This window comes from Sus scrofa, chromosome 9 (assembly GCF_054392235.1).
Source record: "Sus scrofa isolate SSC_HxYL_T2T_F1_AM1 chromosome 9, Sscrofa_HxYL_maternal_Yorkshire_Landrace_v2.0, whole genome shotgun sequence".
Classification (NCBI taxonomy): Eukaryota; Metazoa; Chordata; class Mammalia; order Artiodactyla; family Suidae; genus Sus; species Sus scrofa.
The window spans coordinates 97684085-97704054 of record NC_139391.1 but is presented as its reverse complement, the minus strand read 5'-3'; the positions used below and the strand labels follow the sequence as shown (position 1 = coordinate 97704054).

Below are 19970 nucleotides of genomic sequence, written 5' to 3'. Positions count from 1 at the left end.
TGGCCAGATGCCCGTGTACAGCTGGGTGTGGGTTCTGGTTGCCCATTTCTCTTCACCATTGGGAACCAACCCATGAGAGCCCAGTGACGAGGCTGCCACAGGCTCCTAAGCACCTCATTTGAGAGAGACTTACATCAGGCAGTGTCTCGATGAAGGGGTGGATGTTGGCCTCCTTGGCCGCCTGCACGATCTCCTCCTGAGACACGACCCAGCTGTTGTCCCCACAGGCGATGTTCTCAGCAATGCTGCAGTCAAACAGGATGGGCTCCTGGGACACAATGCCCATGTGTGCTCGGAGCCACTGGACGTTCAGTTCTTTAATCTCCTTGCCGTCAATTAGCTGAAATCAAGCGTTCACAGAGCCACTTCAGGACCAGCACATTCAGAATTCAGCAAAATTAATATTACTATTCCATACATTAAAATTGCCAAGTGAGGAGCTCCCTTTGTGGCCCAGTGGGTTAAGGACCCAAGGTTGTCTCTGTGAGGATACAGGATTGATGCCTGGCCTCGCTCAGTGGGTTAAGGATCCAGAGTTGCCACATGCTGCAGGGTAGGTCATAGAGCTCAAATCAAGTGTTGCCGTGGCTGTGGCATAGGCCAGAAGCTGTAGCTCCAATTTGACCCCTGGCCTGAGAACTTTCATATGTTGCAGTTGTGGCAGTAAAAAAAGAAAAAAAAATTGCCAAGTAATTTTGAGACATTTCTTGTTTTTTAGTTTGGATTGTCAAGTTTCCTTGAATAAGGTCATAATCATAGGCCTTGGGGAACTGTCATGTTTCTTCTATTTTTTGTTTGTTTTTGGCTGTGCCTGCAGCATACAAAAGTTCCTGGGCCAGGGGTTGAACTTGCACCAGTGCTGTGAAAACGAGCCACACCAATAACAATGTCAGATCCTAAACCTCAAGGCCACCAGGGAATTCCTGTGTTTTGTCTGTTTTAACCCTGGTTGCTGACATAGGCCTGTGGTAGGCGTAATAATGATCCCCCTCACCTCAGATATCCATGTTCTCACCCATGAAACCTGTGACTATTGTTCATGTAGCAAGAGGGAATTAAGGTCTACAGTTACTCAGCTGCTGACTTCAAAATAAGGATCCAAGTAGACTCAACATAACCATAAGGGTCCTTAACTCCAGAAGAGGGGGGCAGAAATGTGTATATGGCAGTGGTACAATATGAAAAAGACTTATGAACATTGCTGGTGTTGAAGATGGAGGGAGGGGCCACACGCTATGAGAGGTGAGAGCAAATCCTCCCCTCGAGCCTCCAGAAAGACCTCAGCCCTGCTGACACCTTGACTTTCGCTAACAGAGATCTACTTTAGCTATCTGACCTCTAGAACTTATTATGTTCTTTTACTCCACTGAATATGTTGTGATTGTTCCTGTGTCCGCAGCCACAGGAAGCTAATAAAAATGCATTCTATTTCCTGGGTATAGCCCCGCATCTTGATCCTTATGTATTACTCTTGCACAGGAAAAGTGGCCATGACTACACTGGAAATAACTAACTGCTATGACCACATACTAGGTTTGCAGGTCATGCTTCTGATCTGACCTGTTTGTTAGGATCAGGTTTTTGAGGAATGGAATGCACCCATTTAATGAAACAAGTGAGTGTGGAAGGGTGCCAGCTATATCATTAAAGAGGTGTTCACCCTAGGAAGGTGAATTAATTCCTCTTAGTTTCCCTGAGGGTAAAATGGGAATGATGATAATTCCTAAACCCACAGAATGGAGGATTAAAGGAAATCATGTATGGACCCCGCTTAGCACAGTGCTGGGCACAGAGCATGTAAAGGACAGTCAGCAGTTTGGAACTCTGTGTGTGTGTGTGTGTGTGTGTGTGTGTGTGTGTGTGTGTGTGTGTGTGATGTACTTGGAACTACAGCATATGGACAGATGTCTAGGTGGATGAAAGGATGGGGAAATGTATAATCCTGAGGCAAAGGAGTAGGAGGGAGAGGCTGCCCTTACTCTAGTGACCTGACACCCCAGATTATCCTGCAAAAGCCTGGAGAGTGCCTCTTACAGCCTTGTAGATAAAAATCCTCATCTATGATGCAGATAAGTTTGCCCCAGAGATCTGTTCTGCAAGAGATCCCTGGCACAAGTGAGAAAACTGCTTATCCTCCCTAAGGAAGAAATCAGTGACTCAGTTTTTCTAATAGTGGTGATGAGTATATTCTGAACTATATACAGCCTCTGAATCCCGTGTGCCTGGCTTGCTGCCTCTGGGAGACAACTGGCTAGGAGTAGGGTACAAACTGTTTCGTGAGGATAGCTTCTGTTTTTGAAGCTGGCAGGTGCAAGGATGGATGGAAAACACAGCCATGACCTTATTAGTACAAGCCCAGTTGCCATGGAGACTCTTTCAAGCATCTGTGCTCCAGGCTTCCTCATAGTGTTACGTGAAGGGGGAAAGTAGATGAAGAGAGGCAGGAAAAACTATGCAAGGATGTGGCAAAATGGCAGGTCTTGTTAGATGGAACACTGCCGTGAAAGTTGAAATCTAAGGAAAGCATAGTTTAACAGAATTATTTTTTCCAGGCTTATACCCCTGCGACAAAAATAGGTACTGCCTAATATAATCAGACAAATGTTGTGTCTCAACAAGTTTTAATGAGTTTCTCCATCACACTGAATATGGTGAGATTCTTGGACCTCCTCATGCCCACATCATGCACAGCAATTGAAAACACTTTAAAACCCCTATTCACTGAAGAATCCTTTCCTGAGGGAAAACGTTTAGGAGCCAGGTGAAGTCAGAGAGCTTCTGTGGCTGAGGAGTGGATGGGAGTCTGAAAGAGGACCAAGGAACTCTGGGGACTCAATGAACACTCCTCAAAAGATACTGGCCTCAATAAAGATGTACAGGAAAGTAACATATGGGCAATAGCAATGAAAGGCCAAATTCAAATGGTGAATAATTTAAACAACAACAAAATGACAAGCTGTCACTATTCTGCACAATTAGATCTACTGCCTACTTTCAGAAATGCAAACAATCAAGTATGCATTACTCTGCTACTTAATCTGAAATAACCCACAGATAAAATATCAAGCACTGATGAGTTCCTACTGTGGCTCAACGGGATCGCCAGTGTCTCTGGAGCGCCGGGATATAGGTTTGATCCCCAGACCAGCACAGTGACCTAAGGATCTGGTGTTGCTTCAGCTGCGGTGAAGGTTACAACTGTGGCTTGGATCTGATCGCTAGCCTGAGAACTCCACATGCCATGCGATGGCCATAAAAGAAAAAAAAACCACTGACTATAATCTAGGTCCTGTGATAAGTATGCCTCGTGTGCTCTCTTATTTAATCTTCACATCAAATGCTTGTGAGGCAGGTGTGGTTTTTAGTCCCCATTTTATAGATGAGGACATGAGCAGAGTTAAGTCACTTGCATAAGGTCACATTTAGTTACTGAGGGAGTTCAGATCAGATCCACATGCCACAGGTTGGGTTTTTGGCAACACGAGCATCACAGAATTGAAAGATATTTTCTGTCTTGCCTCAAAAGAGGAAAGCTACCATCTTAGCCCAGGCACCCAGTAATACCCACACACCAGGCTTCTAACTGCACCCTCTACAGAAAGGACTCTGGCAGTGGAGGGTAGGGTGGGCTGGCAAGGGGAGAAAAGAAAGGTCAGGGAAACTCAAATCAGAGTGCGTCTCAGCCACGTTAATGAACTTAATTGACTCTCAAGTGCAGGTAAATGCTGGGAGCTGAACAGTGTTCTGGGTGGGAGGGAGGCTGGGCTGCAGTCAAAAAGCCTTTGGGTAAGCATTTATGAGGCACCAGATTCCTTAAGGTTTCAATATTTTGCTGTGATTTATTTCCCTTTGAAGTAAATCTTCACTTTTGTACCTAATTTTTTATTCTTAACTTTATATTCTTTTACGTAGCATCCTGGAAATTGTACAACCTTCAGGCCCACACAGCTTGACACCTCCACTCTGAACAATTCCATAGCTTCAAGACGCTCCACAATTTGATATAAACCTTTCAAACTTACCAGTTCAGTGGTTTTCAAACTATGTTCGGCATGAGAATCACCTGGGAAAATTATGAAAAAAAAAAAAAAAAAGGCCAGGCCCTAACCTTCATGAAAGAGCCAGGGTGGCTGTGGGCTTTAGTAACTCTCTCAGTCATTCTGATGCACACCAGTTTGAGAACCACTGTTCAGATTAGTAATTCTCAGAATGTGATTCGAGATTCACTGATGGTCATAAGGATTTCCTGACCTCAGGGTCAAGTCCCTGATTTAGCTCTTATGATCAAATGATGCTCAAATCCAGACTCATTTTTTTTTTTTGTGGCAATAAGAACTCATCACTAGTAACCTACTGAGTTAATGGTCATAAATGTTCATAAACAAAACTTGTCACATTTACTAGTGTTTATTAAGGACACCTGCACTTAGAAGCCTGGCTGCTATGCAGCGGTTGCCAGTATTTCAAAGCTGTGGTGCAAATGCAGAGGAGCAAAGCACTGTATTCCTGCAACAGGTGAGAACATGTTTTCACAGCATGACCAGTGTGGTCTTGAGATTATTGTCCTATGTACTCAGCATTCATTTCCTCATTCTTCCGTTTCTGCCTTTCACATATCAAGGGACTGGAGTAACTGACTTTTACCTTTTTCCTTTTTCTTCACTTCTAATAGTCTTTCCAATGACTGTGTAAGCACTTAATTCCCCTTATTAAATAGGTATCTCTGTAAAATACCTAGAGCAGTTTCTATTTCCTACACTCTGGGCTTAGCTTCTTCAGTCTAACTCATGGAATGATATGCCCTTTCTCTTTAGTTAAAATCTTTGAGGGCAGACACAATCCCCTATAACTCATTGGAGCTCAACATTTAAAACATTGTTTAATAAATGTCTGTTAAAGAGTTTCCTGGTGGTGCAGTAGGTTAAGGATCTGGTGTTGTCACTGCTTTGGCAAGGGTTCAATCCCTGGACTTGGAATTTCTGCCTAGCAGCCCGAAGAGAAAAAAAAAAAAATGTCTGTTAAGGACCATGTTCAGTGTCTGAGAGCTAACATTTTCTCCTCTGACTGCTTCATTTGTCAGCAAGGTCTTCACTGAGAGGTCAAATTCAAATCACAAAAATGAAGCATAAAATCAGAATACACGGAGTCCCTGCTGTGGCGCAATGGAATTGGGGGCACCTTGGGTGCACTGGGACACTGGATTGATCCCCAGCCCAGCACAGTGGGTTAAGGATCCTGGGTTGCCATATCTGTGGCTTAGATTGAGATTGTGGATAGGATCTAATCCCTGGCTACGGAGCTCCATTCACCGTGGGTGGCAACAACAACAGCAAAAATCAGAATTCACAGAAAATATAAAACAAGGTAGTAAAAATTAGGGTGTAACTTTTAAAGAATGGACTGATTAAATGCATAACTGTCTTTGAATAAAGTAAGCATTTAATATGATTACCCTGGGGAAGCAAAAAGAGCCTTGGACTAAAGGTTGAAAATTCTATTTTCATATCAATCATCAGTTCATTGAGAACCCATATGCAGCTGGTTGGCATCAATATGACTGTACAAAGCAGGTGTCCATTCTGGTTGGGCACTGTCTATACCATTCCAGTGTTTGAGTATTTTGAATATCACCTCTGAGTGCACCTGTAACTGAGTGCTGACATAATGAAAGTATTTTCCTCTATTTTCTTTTCTTTCCCAATTTGATTTTCTTCCTATTTTCCATTATAGTCATTTAAAATTTCACTACTCCCTTCAAGACTCCTATCTCATTCCTAATACCTAAGCCACCCCTGACAGGAACTCACTGAAGATTTAGTGAAAGCTGCAAGAACAAATTTGACCCTCAACTTACTTTTAGTTCCAGAAACATAACAGAATCCTTCTGTATTCTTTATCTGTTCCCAAATGTGTGGATGTTGCTTTTTTTTTTCCTTAGAAAGTGTTTCAATGTCCTCTCTTCATCAATGGTTTTCTCTCATCCTCAGCTATAAAAATGTGTGAGATTCCCCATCTGCAACATTTACCTGGGCTCTGCCTCCCCATTCTTATTTTCCTTTGATCTTCTTTTTTGTTTGTTTGTTTTCTGTTTTGTTTGTTTTGTTTTGGGGACCACAATTATGACTTGTGGAAGTTCCTGGGCCAGAAATAGATCCAACTTGAGCCACTACAGTGACAATGCAGATCCTTAACCTGCTGTACCACCAGGGAACTCCTCCTTTGATTTTCTCATTTAGTCTCCATTTCCCCTGCTAACCACACCTCTGCCACTCTCAACCGTTTTCTACTACCACCACTCCACTGACAAAACTTAAAGAGGTCAGAAAGCAGCCCGTTAACTGCCAACTCCTACCATGTCTTTTCAGCATTCATCTCACCCCATCTCTCCATGGCACTTGCCATTGCTGACCATGTTCTTGCTGAAACCCTTCCCATCCCTGGCTGCCATCCTGTTTGTCTCTCTCTGTACCTCTCCTCTGTCTTTCTGGTGACTGATTTTTCCTGGATCTTCTCATGGCAACTGAGACCCAATCAAGGGAAGGGGGTTAGGTAGTAAAATGGCTGCTTGCAGAGCAGGGGAGAAGAGCAGTGTTGAGAGAATGGCAGGAGAAATTGGCTAGGGCAGTGGACACAATGCAGAGACCAAAGCTAGGATATCAACCATTGTTGAAAGGTTGGTAAAACCAGGGCTTATCCATGAGAATTAAATACATCCAGGCCTATAGACAAAAAACTTGAAAAGAGCTGAAAAAGAAGGTGTTCTCACCACTTTTCCAGCCAAGGGGTCGTAGAACCGCTCCAGGAGCTGGACCACCGTGCTCTTCCCACAGCCGCTGCTGCCCACCAAGGCCAGGGTCTGGCCCTTCTTTACCTCCAGGCTCAGCCCCTGAAGCACTGGGATGTCTGGCCGAGTGGGTAGTTGAACACAACTTCATTAAATGTCAGATTTCCTTCCACGGTATTCTAAAATCAGAATAGCAGTAATTTGGATTGCTGCAATCCTAAAAGCTCATTGTATAGCCAAACCTCTCTACTCCAGGTGTCAGAAGGTAGTGAACTTGTATTAAAATCAGTCTTCATTTGTAACTACTAAAATGAATTAATACCTAAGATCTAAAAGGGTCAGTGTTTCTTTTTAATTTGTTTTATTAAAGTTTAGTTGATTTATAATGTGTTAATTTCTGCCCTACAGCAGAGTGATTGAGTTATACACATATAGTCTTTTTCACATTCTTTTCCATTGTGGTTTATTACAGGAGACTGGATGTAGTTCCCTGTGATATACAATAGGACCTTGCTGTTTATCCATTCTATGTATAGTTGCCTCTGCTAATCAAAGGGTTGGTGTTTTGATAGCATGTCTTGTTAACACAATACAAATGTGACCACTTAAATGTGTTCCCCCAAAATAGAGTAACTTACATATAATAAAACCTGACTGGGATTAAAGTGGGCAGTGTTTCCATATTTTTTGTGGCTCCGTTATGCAAAAGTACTAGATGTTACCATGTATTTTCAACACTTATTAAAATGAACACATGACCTAGAAAGTTTCATTTTATTACCAGCAAATTAAAAAAAAAAGCATAGATGGTATTAAACTTCCTCTTAAAATACTCTTCATTCACCAGTTAGGAGCAGATTATATAATGAAAACCTTAAACTGACCAGCTGTAGGCCTGTGGTGCTGTAGCTGTCAATCAGAGGGACCTTTTCAATGATCGTGATGACACGGGCTGCCGACACTTTGGCTTTGGCATAGTCAGGAGCAAATGAATCGATGTGCCCTATGGCCATGACACCATAGACAATAGCTTAGAAGACTCTGCACACAACAAAGTCAAAATGTGCCAAGAGTTATGACTGCAATACTAGAAAGTTGACACTTCTACAACCAGAGAGCACAGGCTCAATCACATCAGTCAAAAAATAAAGACAACACAAAACTCTTTTCATTTTTTTATCTGTGTGATAGACTGATTGATTGGAAAAGGGCTTCATGTTTCAGCTCTGTGTCCTCACCTTCTTGTAATGTGACTTTGTAGCTCCTCCATTTAAGAAGTGGAAAATTTTTTTTACTACCTTTTGAATCTGTGGCCTTTGGACTTGCTATGGCGATTAAGAAGTGGCGGAAGTGGCTGTCACCACTTCCAAGCCTATGACTCGGGACCTTGCATGCTTTCTCTCTCTCTCTCTCTCCCTCCCTCTCTCTCTCTCTCTCTCCCTCCCCCCCTCCCTCTCTTCCTCCTCCCTCTTTCCCCCCTCCCTCTCTCCTTCTCTCCTTCTCTCCCTCTCTCACACACACACAACCCAGATCAGCAGAAACTGCCCGACTGCCCCACAGACTTAAAGGCACAAATAAATGTTTACTATCCATTGTCACTGGGCATTGGTGGGTGGTGATTGTGCAGCATTATTTGCCAACCAATAATGGGTTTGGACAGTTTTGCTGGAAATACATCCGATTCTTAGAAAACCTGTGAGCTATACACCAAACGGAGCTCTTTAAAGAACCCAATATGGTGCTGCTCACAAGAGGCATCAACATCCTTAATCTATGACACAGGAATCCTGGCATCTCTAAGTTGGGAGGGACCTCACAGGACATCAAGTCTGGCTCTCACTGTTGGAGCCAGGGCACTTCCCCTAAGTTGCCTTCCATGCTCTGTTTTAGGAAATATGACTGAGGAAGGCTATTGTTAAAAAGTTCCTTTTTAAATTGAAGGAAAATATACATCCTTTTGGATTGATTCCTGGCCTGGGAACTTCCATATGCCTCGGGATGGCCGAAAATGCAAATATATAATAATACTGATAATAATAAAATGAATTGTTCTTCAGACAATCATTCACTTGGAAGATTGATTTTTTTCTGAGTCTAAATGCTCAAGAGTCAGCCACATCCATCAACAGAATACTTAAGCTGGTAGTTGAGCAATAGATCAAATAATTATCTGATCAAAGTACCAATGACTCCCACTTCTCATCTTTTGGTAACAATTATAGATAGCATCTGCATATCATTTGTCAGGAAGATGCTGAGGGGAAATTTTAAATCTTCTTTCAAGTCATCTTGAAAACTACAATGCATATGCAAGTAGATGTCTAAACAGGATGGAAACATTATACTAACACGTTATATTTCTAGGCTTAGATGACTCTGGTTAAAACATAAAATTATACTACCACTAACTGTGGTACACCACCAAAGAGCAGCTCAGCCTTCACCAAGTCTGGACACTGAGAAAAATTCCACACACTTTTCACAACTGAACCACATATCTGAGTATTTCAGAAGTATAAGTAAGTCCAAGCCTGTCTTCTCCTGAGCAAGGTGCTGCATTCACAGTGATGCAGCAGATCTCCTGTTCAACTTTCCTTTATCACATCTGAATTTCTCTGGCTCTTACCTTCTGTTTTCCTTTTATCAAGGAAATTAAATTTATCCTGGAATCTTCCAGGGCTTTCAGAACTCAGCCCTCCACACCTGTTCTTTAGCTGCCCTGTTCAGAGTCCTTTACAAGGAACCAGGTACTTGGCTCCGGATTAGGCTTCTTCTCAAATGCCCAGACATTCTGGAAATGCCTCATTGAAACACCATCCCACCTTGTCATGGATTTGGGAAGGTCAAATGTGTTAGTCAGCACTGGGGAGAAGGGAAGACACCAATTCCCCAAATGAATAAAGCGCTTCAGTGATAACACACGGATATGCAGACATAAAATGCCATTATCTGAATCTCCAAAGTCTTCATGAAGCTCCAAAGTGAGGGTTTTTTTTATCCTCACCTTGGTCTGAATCTAGAGCTGAAATAGAAACATGAAGCCCATACTTACAAGAGAACATCCTGAAAGTCCATGTGGCCATGTTGTACCAAGTAGGCACAAAACTGGAAACAGGCAGCGTTAGAAAAATACATCACTGCCTGGGTGATGGAAAAAGTGATTTCAAAGATGTGTGCCTTCCTCAAAGAGTTACTGAAAAGAAGACATTGTGACGCTTACTTGATGTTGATCCTCATTCCTTGAAACATCACCTTTGAGAGGTCAGCAAATGGGTATGGAGGTACGACAGACAAAAATGAGTTGAGTTTCCAAAACATTAAGTCCTTATGTCACTACTTGTGAGAATTTAGGAAACTACCTCTAAAGCCTCAGGGTCATCATCTTTCTTCTTTTTTTTTTTTTTTTTTTTTTTTCCTTTTTAGGGCATCACCTATGGCATGTATAAGTTCCAGGGTAGGGGTCGATTTGAAGATTTGACTGCCAGCCTACACCACACCCGCAGCAATGCCAGATCATAGCTGCATCTTTGACCTTCACCACAGCTCATGGCAATGCCAGATCCTTAACCCACTGAACAGGCCCAGGGATTGAACCCACATTCTCATGGATACTAGTTGGGTTCGTTACTGCTGACCACAACAGGAAATCCCAGGGTCTTCATCTTTAATGAAAAATTAACTACATCTCCAGGTAGTGAGGTCATGTTGAAATAAGCTCTGGAGGGAGTTCCCGTCGTGGCGCAGTGGTTAACGAATCCGACTAGGAACCATGAGGTTGCGGGTTCGGTCCCTGCCCTTGCTCAGTGGATTAACGATCCGGCGTTGCCGTGAGCTGTGGTGTAGGTTGCAGACGCGGCTTGGATCCCTTGTTGCTGTGGCTATGGTGTAGGCCGGTGGCTACAGCTCCGATTCGACCCCTAGCCTGGGAACCTCCATATGCCGCGGGAGCGGCCCTAGAAATAGCAAAAAGACAAAAAAAAAAAAAAAAAAAAAAAAGCTCTGGTGTAGGTTGCAGATATGGCTTGGATCTGGTGTGGCTGTGGTTGTGGTGTAGGCCAGCAGATGCAGCTCCGATTTGACCCCTAGCCATGGAACTTCATGTGACGCGGATGCGGCCTAAAAAGCAAAAAAAAAGCTTGGGAAACTATCAATAAGTTTCAGCCCTCTCCCTTCACCATGGAAGAAACAAGATTCAGAGAGGGTGGCCTTGCCTATGTTGACATCACTTTTTAGAGCCCTAGCCTTGAGCTCATTAAAGGGAGAACAGAAGGCGTCCACTGGAGAAGCTTAAAGAGAAGAAGGGAAGGAAAACTCAAGAAGCATCACATCCTCAGAACCCACAGATACCTCAAATTTCATGTCCCATAAAGAACTCATTCCCAAGGGGAACATGTAATAGGATCTCAGGCCAACTCAGTATCAAGAGTCATTCTCAGTATGCCCTCCCTCTTCCCATCCCATCAGTTACCTGCTCTTACAGCTTCTATCTCAGAGATGTCCCTGCCTTAGGTCAGAGTCTGAGATTTCCCTCTTGGATGATTATAAGTGCATCCCAATTGGTTTCCTCCTAGGAGTTTCTCCACTTGTCCCCTCCCTTCCAGCAAAAGTAATCTTGCAGAAAACAAATGTGATGACTGAAAAACTCCCCACACTCCCCTCCCACTCTTCAGGGGTTATTACCTGTATGGTATCTGCAAGCTCTGGTCATACATAGATTCAAACTTCTCCTCCCGAGTCAAAGAAACAACAGTTCGGAAGTTTTCTATTGCTTCAGTGGCAATCTGTGTGAGAGAGGGCCCAGTCACTACAGGCACAAAGGCCAATGGTGACAGTGAGTCTGAACTCCATCAAAGAGATTAAGACAATTAATTTTATTATTAAATGTTTTTTAATATCGCATATTAAATAATACTTAGTATGACCCATGAGCTTGGATGCTATGGAAAGGGATACTAAGTAATCTGTCACAAATGGAGTTTTAGGTCTGGAAGGAAGATGGACTAATTCAAACTCCAGTTTACAGAAGGAGAAGCTGAAGGTTAAACAGATGAAGGCACTGACTAAAGCCACGTCACTTTACAGGAGCAAAATTAACCTGAGAACTCAGTATTTTACCTCTACTGCAGTGCTCTTTCTCTCTACTGCAGTGCTCTGTGTTTTATTATGATCACATTTTAAGTTTATAGTTATTACATACATGTATTTAAGGTAACGTATGTATGTTTTGTACAGTTGTCGTTTGAGACAACTAAAGAATATTTGGAAAAGATTGCAAAGGTAGAGAAGGTAATGAAAAGTTACATATGTTTTACGTAATGGTGTACATGTAGTTTTTTCCCTAAAGATACCTGTTTAACAAAATTGGGCTCAAGTTCTGTATTTGGCCATATAGCCTTCTCTTTTACCTTAACAAATATCAAGCACATTTCCAAGGTCAATAAATATACATTAGCAATGGAATATTTAAAAGGCCACTTAATATCCCAGCCGGCTAAGCATTCCTTTAAGGTTTTCAGGTCTTATTAAAAGTAATTCTGTGTAAACATCCTTGTACATAAATGTTTGCCCATATTGTTTAAATTCTTCTGTTTTATTTTAAACATTTTTTGGCTACATGGGTGGCCTGTGGAAGGTCCTGGTCTAGGGAATAAACGTGAGCCACAACAGAGACAACACCAGATCCTTACCTGCTGGGCCACCCCATTCAGTTGTGTTGTATTTTAATTGAATGTAATTCCCAATAAGGCTATTTGATTAAGACAAATACACCCTTTACCACCTTGTGAAATCTGGGTAAAGGGCTGTGGAAAAACAACACCACCAGTGCACAAAAGGAGATTTCAGCTTGCATCAGCACAGGACCTTGAAACACCTCTCTGCCCATTTGCCTCATGTATAAAATAAGGAGGGTGGACAAGAGGGTCTCAGAAGTCCCTTTGAACTCTAAATCTAAGAGATTAATTTGTGGAATTATAAGTCTAAATTATAAATCAGTGAGAGACATTTTATTACAGTGTTCTTTTTTTCTCTGGTTTCTACGCTGGTCATATTTGATACAAATAAAGACGCGTTCAATTACATCTAATGTAATCATTCTAAATGATTTACAGTTTACAAATCTTGAAACCCAAATCTCACTTATTCTTTACTGCTACTAGCAAATATTTGACATGACATTAAGCCAGTCCAAAGACTCACACAGAAAGCTATTAGAAAACCAATCAATATTATATTCTTAGAAAAAAAACATATTTAAAAATAAACTCATGCAAACTATTGCATCTGGAATGGATAAGCAATGAGATCCTGCCATATATCAATGGAAACTATATCTAGTCACTTGTGTTAGAATATGATGGAGGATAATATGAGAAACAGAATGTATGTATATATATGTGTGCCTGGGTCACTTTGCTGTACAGTAGAAAAATGACAGAGCATTGTAAACCAACTATAATGGAAAAAACAAAAATCATTTAAAAATTAAAAAATAATTTCACTTTAGAGGGCTTAAAAATGGGTTCATCTTAATTTTAATTGCCTCCAAGGCCCTCTGTGGAGCCAAACAAAATTTGAGTGAATCCTTACATTAAACTGAATCTTTGAAATGACTCATTTCATTCTCAACTTCCTACTAAAGTAGACACATCGAATATGTCTAAACACATCCATGTTTATAGAATCACTATTTTGATGTAAGTCATTTCATAATTAAGCCAATCTAACTGCTGAAATACTTTTTTATTTGTTAAGGAGGATTATAATTCAGGTCTTGAGGCAGGGAAATCAGTAAGATTATTATGACTGCATTGTCTAGTGAAAGTAGGGTCTAGAGCAGGGATTTACAAACTATATGCCATAGGTAGAATCCTGTTGGTCTCCTGTTTTTGTAAATAAAGTTTTATTTGGACATACCTAAAAAAATAATAATAATAAAGTTAGAAGTATTATATTCTGGCCCAGTAGGTCAAGATGTTTTCCATAAGCTACTAATATAGGAAATTGTCCATATGCAATTTATATCAAAATATTTTATAAAATTCTTTTTGTTATAAAAAATTATATATACTCATTTTAGAACATCCTGAAAGTGCAGAAAGTAAAAAGTTAGAGGACAAAAAGTCATCTCCAGTCAAACCCTCAAAGACAATCTTTGTTCAGACCCATGGCAGAAATGTTTTCAATTATAAGGCATCAAACACAGAGAAGTTTCTTATATGAGTTGGAAAATCCCACAAACTATAACACTGTCTGGTGGAAAACAGACTTTAGTCTAAATTTCAATGTAAATTTTCTAAGCCAGGTGTGGTTTTTTGTGACTGGTTGTGTCATCACTTTTTAGAAAGTGTGAACAGCACAATAAAAGCAAGAGATTATGAGTTACAGACCTTGAATGGCAAGTAAAACAATATAATCACTGGACAATCACCTTCAATTAGGAAAGGGCTAATTGCCTCCTAAGCAGTTAGGAAAGGGCTTAATCCAGTACTCTGCATCCTCACAGCTTCATTTACTCCAGAGTTTTCCATAAAGACTCAGTACCTGCTATGGGGAGAGAGAACTTTCTTTTTTTAATTACTGTTCTAAACAGGCTTCATATATTTAGTAATTTTGTCTTCACACTTAACCTATGAAAGAAGTGCAGTTATTAACACCATTTTGTGTGTGTGTTTTTTAACATTTTGATTATAGCTGACTTTTTCTTTTTTGTCTTTTTAGGGCCTCACCCATGGCATATGGAAGTTCCCAGGCTAGGGGTTGAAATCAGAGCTGCAGTTGCCAGTCTATACCACAGCCACAGCAATGCCAGATCTGAGCCTCATCTGGGACCTATACCACAGCTCAGGGCAACACTGGATCCTTAACCCACTGAGCCAGGCCAGGGATGGAACTCAAGTCCTCATGGATGCTAGCTGGGTTGGTTACTGCTGAGTGATGATGGGAACTCCTATAGCTGACTTTCTAATTCGAGAAGAGGAAGTAGCACTGAGTTTCCCTCAGAAACCATCATGAACTAAATCATTTTGAAGAAAGTAAAAAATGTTTCTAGAAAAAAAAAAAAACCCTCACAATTCTCTTCTTACCTTCAAATAAAATATGATTTCAGCTTTTATGTGTGAAAGGAAGAATCTAATCTATAAAAATATTCACTCATCAATAATAATGTGGCAGCAGTTCCCACTGTAGTACAGTGGGTTAAGGATCCAGCATTGTTGCAGCTGCTGTGGCTTGGATTCAACCCCTGGCCAGAAACTTCCATGTATCACAGGTGACCAAAAAGGAAAAAAGTAGTAGTAAATAATAATGTGACAGAAATGGATGGAACACAAATCAGGGGCAGGGTGGAGGATGTGAGCCAGCCCTGACATCACCCCACAATCATGCTCTGGAATCCTGGACCTGCTGCGTCCCTCTAAAGCAAAACCAACAGATATGGCCCTGATTTCCATTTTAGTAGGGAAGCTAGACCATCAAGGAAATATGATATATATATAGATCAACAAAAAAATATGAAAGAAATATCAAGTGCTAAAAACTGTCAGGAATTAATTCAAGTGCCAGGATTAGTACCTCTGAAAAGGTACTAATTCTGAGGTATGAAGACCAGAGGGAATCAGCTTGGGGAGTTTTAGGAACTGAAAGAAGGTCCATGAGGCCAGAGCAGGGCAGGCGATGGAGAGAGCATGACGAGGCCAGGTCAGGAGCTGGGTTGTGCAGAGTGTTATAATCCAGGATAAAAGGTTGATTTTATTCCCAGTGTGATCAGAAGCTGCTGGAGGGTTTAGATGTTAGCATGATCTTGTTTGTGTTTGTAAGAGATGAGTGTGGCTTCTGTGCAAGGACTAGAGAAAGTGGACAGACAGATCAGTTAGACTGATGCTATGTGACTTTGGGCAAGTTCTTGACTTCTCTGAACCTTGGCTTTTATTACCTAACAGAGATAATTCAAGAGTTACGGAGAAGGTCAAATGAGGTGAGGCATACCAAGCTCTTTGAATGATGCCTGGTACATAATTAATGCTCAGTAAGCTGAGAATGAGGGTCAGATGGGAGTGGATGTTTTATCATGTCCTGAACTGGCTGGTGCAATACTTTCCCCACATGCTTCTGACCCTCTCGTGAACCACCACTGAGTGCATCAGAGCTACCTCACCCTCTACCTTCACCCAGGAAACCTGCCATATTCACACATATCTCTCTCCATCTGCATCCCTTCCCTTGCCCCTTCTGACAGAATTCCCAGACTCTTAAGCTGATGAACCACCTCAAAGGTGCTAAGCCGTGGTTAAGATCTACACTAGCTTAAGACTGATCTTCCTATAAACAACCTAAGACTCCCTTCTGGGACCTTTTGAAACCTCAGGAAATGATGACACTATTAAATGGTAATGCATTTTCTTCTTATACACATTTTTTCCTCGGTTTTTCCATCTGCTCATTAGATGAAGAGTCCACACCAATGGGAGAAAATCAATAAAGTATAGGATTAAATGAAGCAACCAGTCACAGAATGGATTTCCTAGCAGAGGCCAGTGTTCCCTGGGCCTGACCACAGCCAGATGCCTGGGGCTGGCACCATCCTGCTGAACCTCAGGACTGGCCGGCTTCTGAAGGGAAACCTCACTTGAGGTCGTTCCCCCATCGACCATGGCTGAGAAGCACTAAGGCTGGCCCAAAGGAATTTCCTGAAGGAATCCCAGGGACCCCGGGTAAAAAGGTCTGAGGAGGGGATGGCAGGGGGGTTCAGGACAAAGTGTTGGGGAGAAGACCAGCCTCTAGGACCCCTTTGTCATCCTAAGGGATGGGGAGCCGGGCCCAGAGACAAAGTACCTCAGACACCGAGGCCACTCGATCTGCCTGAGTCCCTGCCCTGACACTTGGGCACCTTTGAGGGTCCACTGATGGGTGTAGCCCTTTCCTGGATGGGAGGGTCAGTCGGGGGGTCAGCCCTGTTCTGGCCACTCATTTCTGCCATGAGCCAGATCATGTGATAGCAGGTTATGTTCAGCCATCAGCAGACCTCTTCATTTCTTAACAGCGGCACAACTTGGGAGCATGACTGCTGGGTTTGGACCCTGGCTCTGAGACTAATTGGCTCTAAGGCACCTGGGACATTACCTGATTGTGCCCCAGTCTCACTGGAAAAAGGAGCTAATAACAGACCCTCCTCCTAGGGTTACCCTGACGAGTAAAGCAATTGTTCTGGAAACGCAGCAAATGCCATATAGGAATCGGTTTAAAACAGCAACAACCACCAGACAAGTATGTAGCCAAAAAAAACCCCAAAAATTTAGAGTAAGGGTACACAGAATTAAGATGAAGGGAGGTGGCATGATAAAAAGAATGAGAATAATTTAAGCCAGATGGAATTTGGCTTAAATTTCAGCCTTTCAGCCTTTTCCATTTTTTAATCTGCCCCTTCACATATTATTAAATGGACCTACTCTCCTCAATGAAGCAATGGATTTCTGGTTTGAGAGAAAAGGGGGAGAAAAAAAGAAATGCTGGGGGACAAGCAGGGGAGAAGCGTGTGAAGACAACCATCTGAAACTAGAAACCCTGATACAGGTGTTGTAGGTCTGGGCATCTAAGCATGTGTTTTGCTACTTTTCTTCAGCTTCCAATCTGCTGAGCAAATGTCCAACAGGACTGCATTGGGGAATGGTTATAACAGCATCCTCAGAATAGCAAGTGGTCGTGAGTAACAGAAGAACACTAATGAGAGTATTTTACTCTCCTTAGGTCAGCAATGATATTTCATCTAACTCACCTTCCCGGCACCTTCTAGCTCTTTCTTATCTTTCAGTGCTTGTCCAGACAGCATTTTAATTTCAACAACTCCTGCTATTGCAATGATGGGTACAATCACCAAGAGTAAAAGTGTTAATTGCCAGCCATAGATGAAGGATATAATAATGCCTGTCCCAAGATTTGCTATATTCTGGGTAATGACAGCAAGCCTGGCACCAATAGCCTGCAAAAGGAGCAAACAAAAGACAGAGAGACATTTTGATATTATCTTTAAAATTCATGCTGATATATTTTCTTAAAGATTGTGATAATTCGGGGAGTTCCTGTTGTGGCTCAGTGGTTAATGAAGCTGACATGTATCCATGAGGATGAGGGTTCCATCCCTGTTCTCACTCAGTGGGTTAAGGATCTGGTGTTGCCCTGAGCTGCGGTGTAGGTGGAAGATGAGGCTTGGATTCCCCTGTTGCTGTGGCTGTGGCATGGGAAGGCAGATGTACCTGATTCGACTCCTAGCCTGGGAACTTCCATATGCCATGGGTGCAACCCTAAAAAGACAAAAACATTGCTTAAGATTTATGTTGCAATTTTATAACTGTATGTGCTTCCACATGTGTAACCTAATTCATTCTTACAGAAGCCCCATATTACAAGAAATGTTATTATAGTACTATCTTACAAAAAGATTAATTGCTAAAGATGGAGAAGGTTCATGGGAGGGAAATACATGGCAGAGATACATGCTTTTTTTTTTTTTTCAAAACCACATCAACTTGTGGATTTCTTAAAATTTTTTTTTTTTGGCTGTGCCTACAGCATGTGGAAGTTCCCAGACCAGGAATTGAACCATGCCACATTTATAACCAGAGCAACAGCAGTGACAATGCCAGGTCCTTAACCTGCTGAGCCATGAGGGAACTCCAACTTATGGATTTTTGTCATAAACAGTTGTAGTTAAAGAAGACATTGTCATTGATCCACACATCGAAACTTGCTGATTCAACATTTCCAGCCTAGCCATCCCCTCAACCTGTTCCCTGTGATAACCATAAGTTTTTCAAAGTTTATGAGTCAGTTTCTGTTCTGCAAATAAGGTCAATGTATCCTTTTTTTTTAGATTCCACATATACGTGATAGAATGTGATGTTTGTGACTCACTGTCTGACTAACTTCACTTAAGCATGGTAATTTCTAGGTCCATCCATGTTGCTGCAAAAGCCATTATTTCATTCCTTTATATGACTGAGTAATATTCCCTTGTATATGTGTATTATATCTTCATTATCCACTCCTCTGTCAATGGACATTAGGGTTGCTTCCATGTCTTGGCTATTGTATATAGTGATACAATGAACATTGGGGTGCACGTATCTTTTCGAGTCATGGTTGTCTCTGGATAGATATCCGGAAGTGGGACTGCTAGATCAAATGGTAAGTCTATTGTTTAGTTTTTTGAGGAATCTCCATACTGTTTTCCATAGTGGTTGTACCAATTTACATTTCCACCAGAGTGTAAGAGGTTCCCCTTTCTTCATACCCTAACCAGGATTTATTGTTTGTCGACTTTTTTTTGTCTTTTGTCTTTTTAGGGCCACACTCATGGCACATGGAAGTTCCCAGGCTAGGGGTCAAATCAGAGCTGCAGCCACCGGCTTGTACCACAGCCACAGCAATGCAGGATCTGAACTGTGTCTGAGACCTGTACCACAGCTCATGGCAACGCCAGGCCTGAGCGAGGCCAGGGATCGAACCTATGTGCTCATGGATGCTGGTCAAGTTCCACAACGGGAACTCCTTGTTTGTCGACTTTTTGATGACGGCCATTCTGGCTGGTGTAAAGTGGTACCTCTGGGGGAAAAACTGTAATTGTAATGTATACATGTAAGGATAACCTGACCCCCTTGCTGTACAGTGGGAAAAAAAAAAAAGTGGTACCTCGTAGTAGTTTTGATTTGTATTTCTCTAATAATTAATAATGTTGAATATCTTTTCATGTATTTTTTTGGCATGTGTATATCTTCTTTGGAGAGTTCTCTGTTTAGATCTGCCCAATTTTTGTTGTTGTTTTTGTTGATGTTTTTTAGGGCCGCACCCGTGGCACATGGAAGTTCCCAGGCTAGGGGTCAAATGGGAGCAGTAGCTGCTGGCCACAGCAACAGTAACACCAGATCCAGTCTGCATCTGCGACCTACACCACAGCTCACAGCAACACCGGATCCTTAACCCACTGAGCCAGGCCAGGGATTGAACCCACCTACTCCTTGTTGCTAGTTGGGTTCATCACCACTGAGCCACAACAGGAACTACAAAAAAGCTAAGTTTAAATAGGTCTCATTTTTTGTATTTTTATTGTCATCACTCCAGGCAGTGGATCTGAGAAGATATTGCTGTGATTTTTTTTTTTTGTCTTTTTTTTTTTTTTTTTTGTCTTTTTTTT

At 41.8% G+C, this 19970-nt stretch overlaps 2 protein-coding genes across 10 annotated transcripts in view; one reads left to right on the top strand and one right to left on the bottom strand.

Moving 5' to 3' along the window:
• RUNDC3B (RUN domain containing 3B) overlaps positions 1–19970 on the top strand; it is a 294945-nt gene that overhangs the window by 26371 nt on the left and 248604 nt on the right. The window lies entirely within an intron of this gene.
• The window catches only part of LOC100522267 (ATP-dependent translocase ABCB1-like), an 83973-nt gene that overhangs the window by 3623 nt on the left and 60380 nt on the right, over positions 1–19970 (bottom strand). The window contains 7 exon segments of the mRNA XM_084978263.1: positions 134–340; positions 6767–6912; positions 6915–6963; positions 7669–7825; positions 9837–9977; positions 11465–11565; positions 17556–17759. Coding sequence (XP_084834389.1) covers positions 134–340; positions 6767–6912; positions 6915–6963; positions 7669–7825; positions 9837–9977; positions 11465–11565; positions 17556–17759 — 1005 coding nt within the window.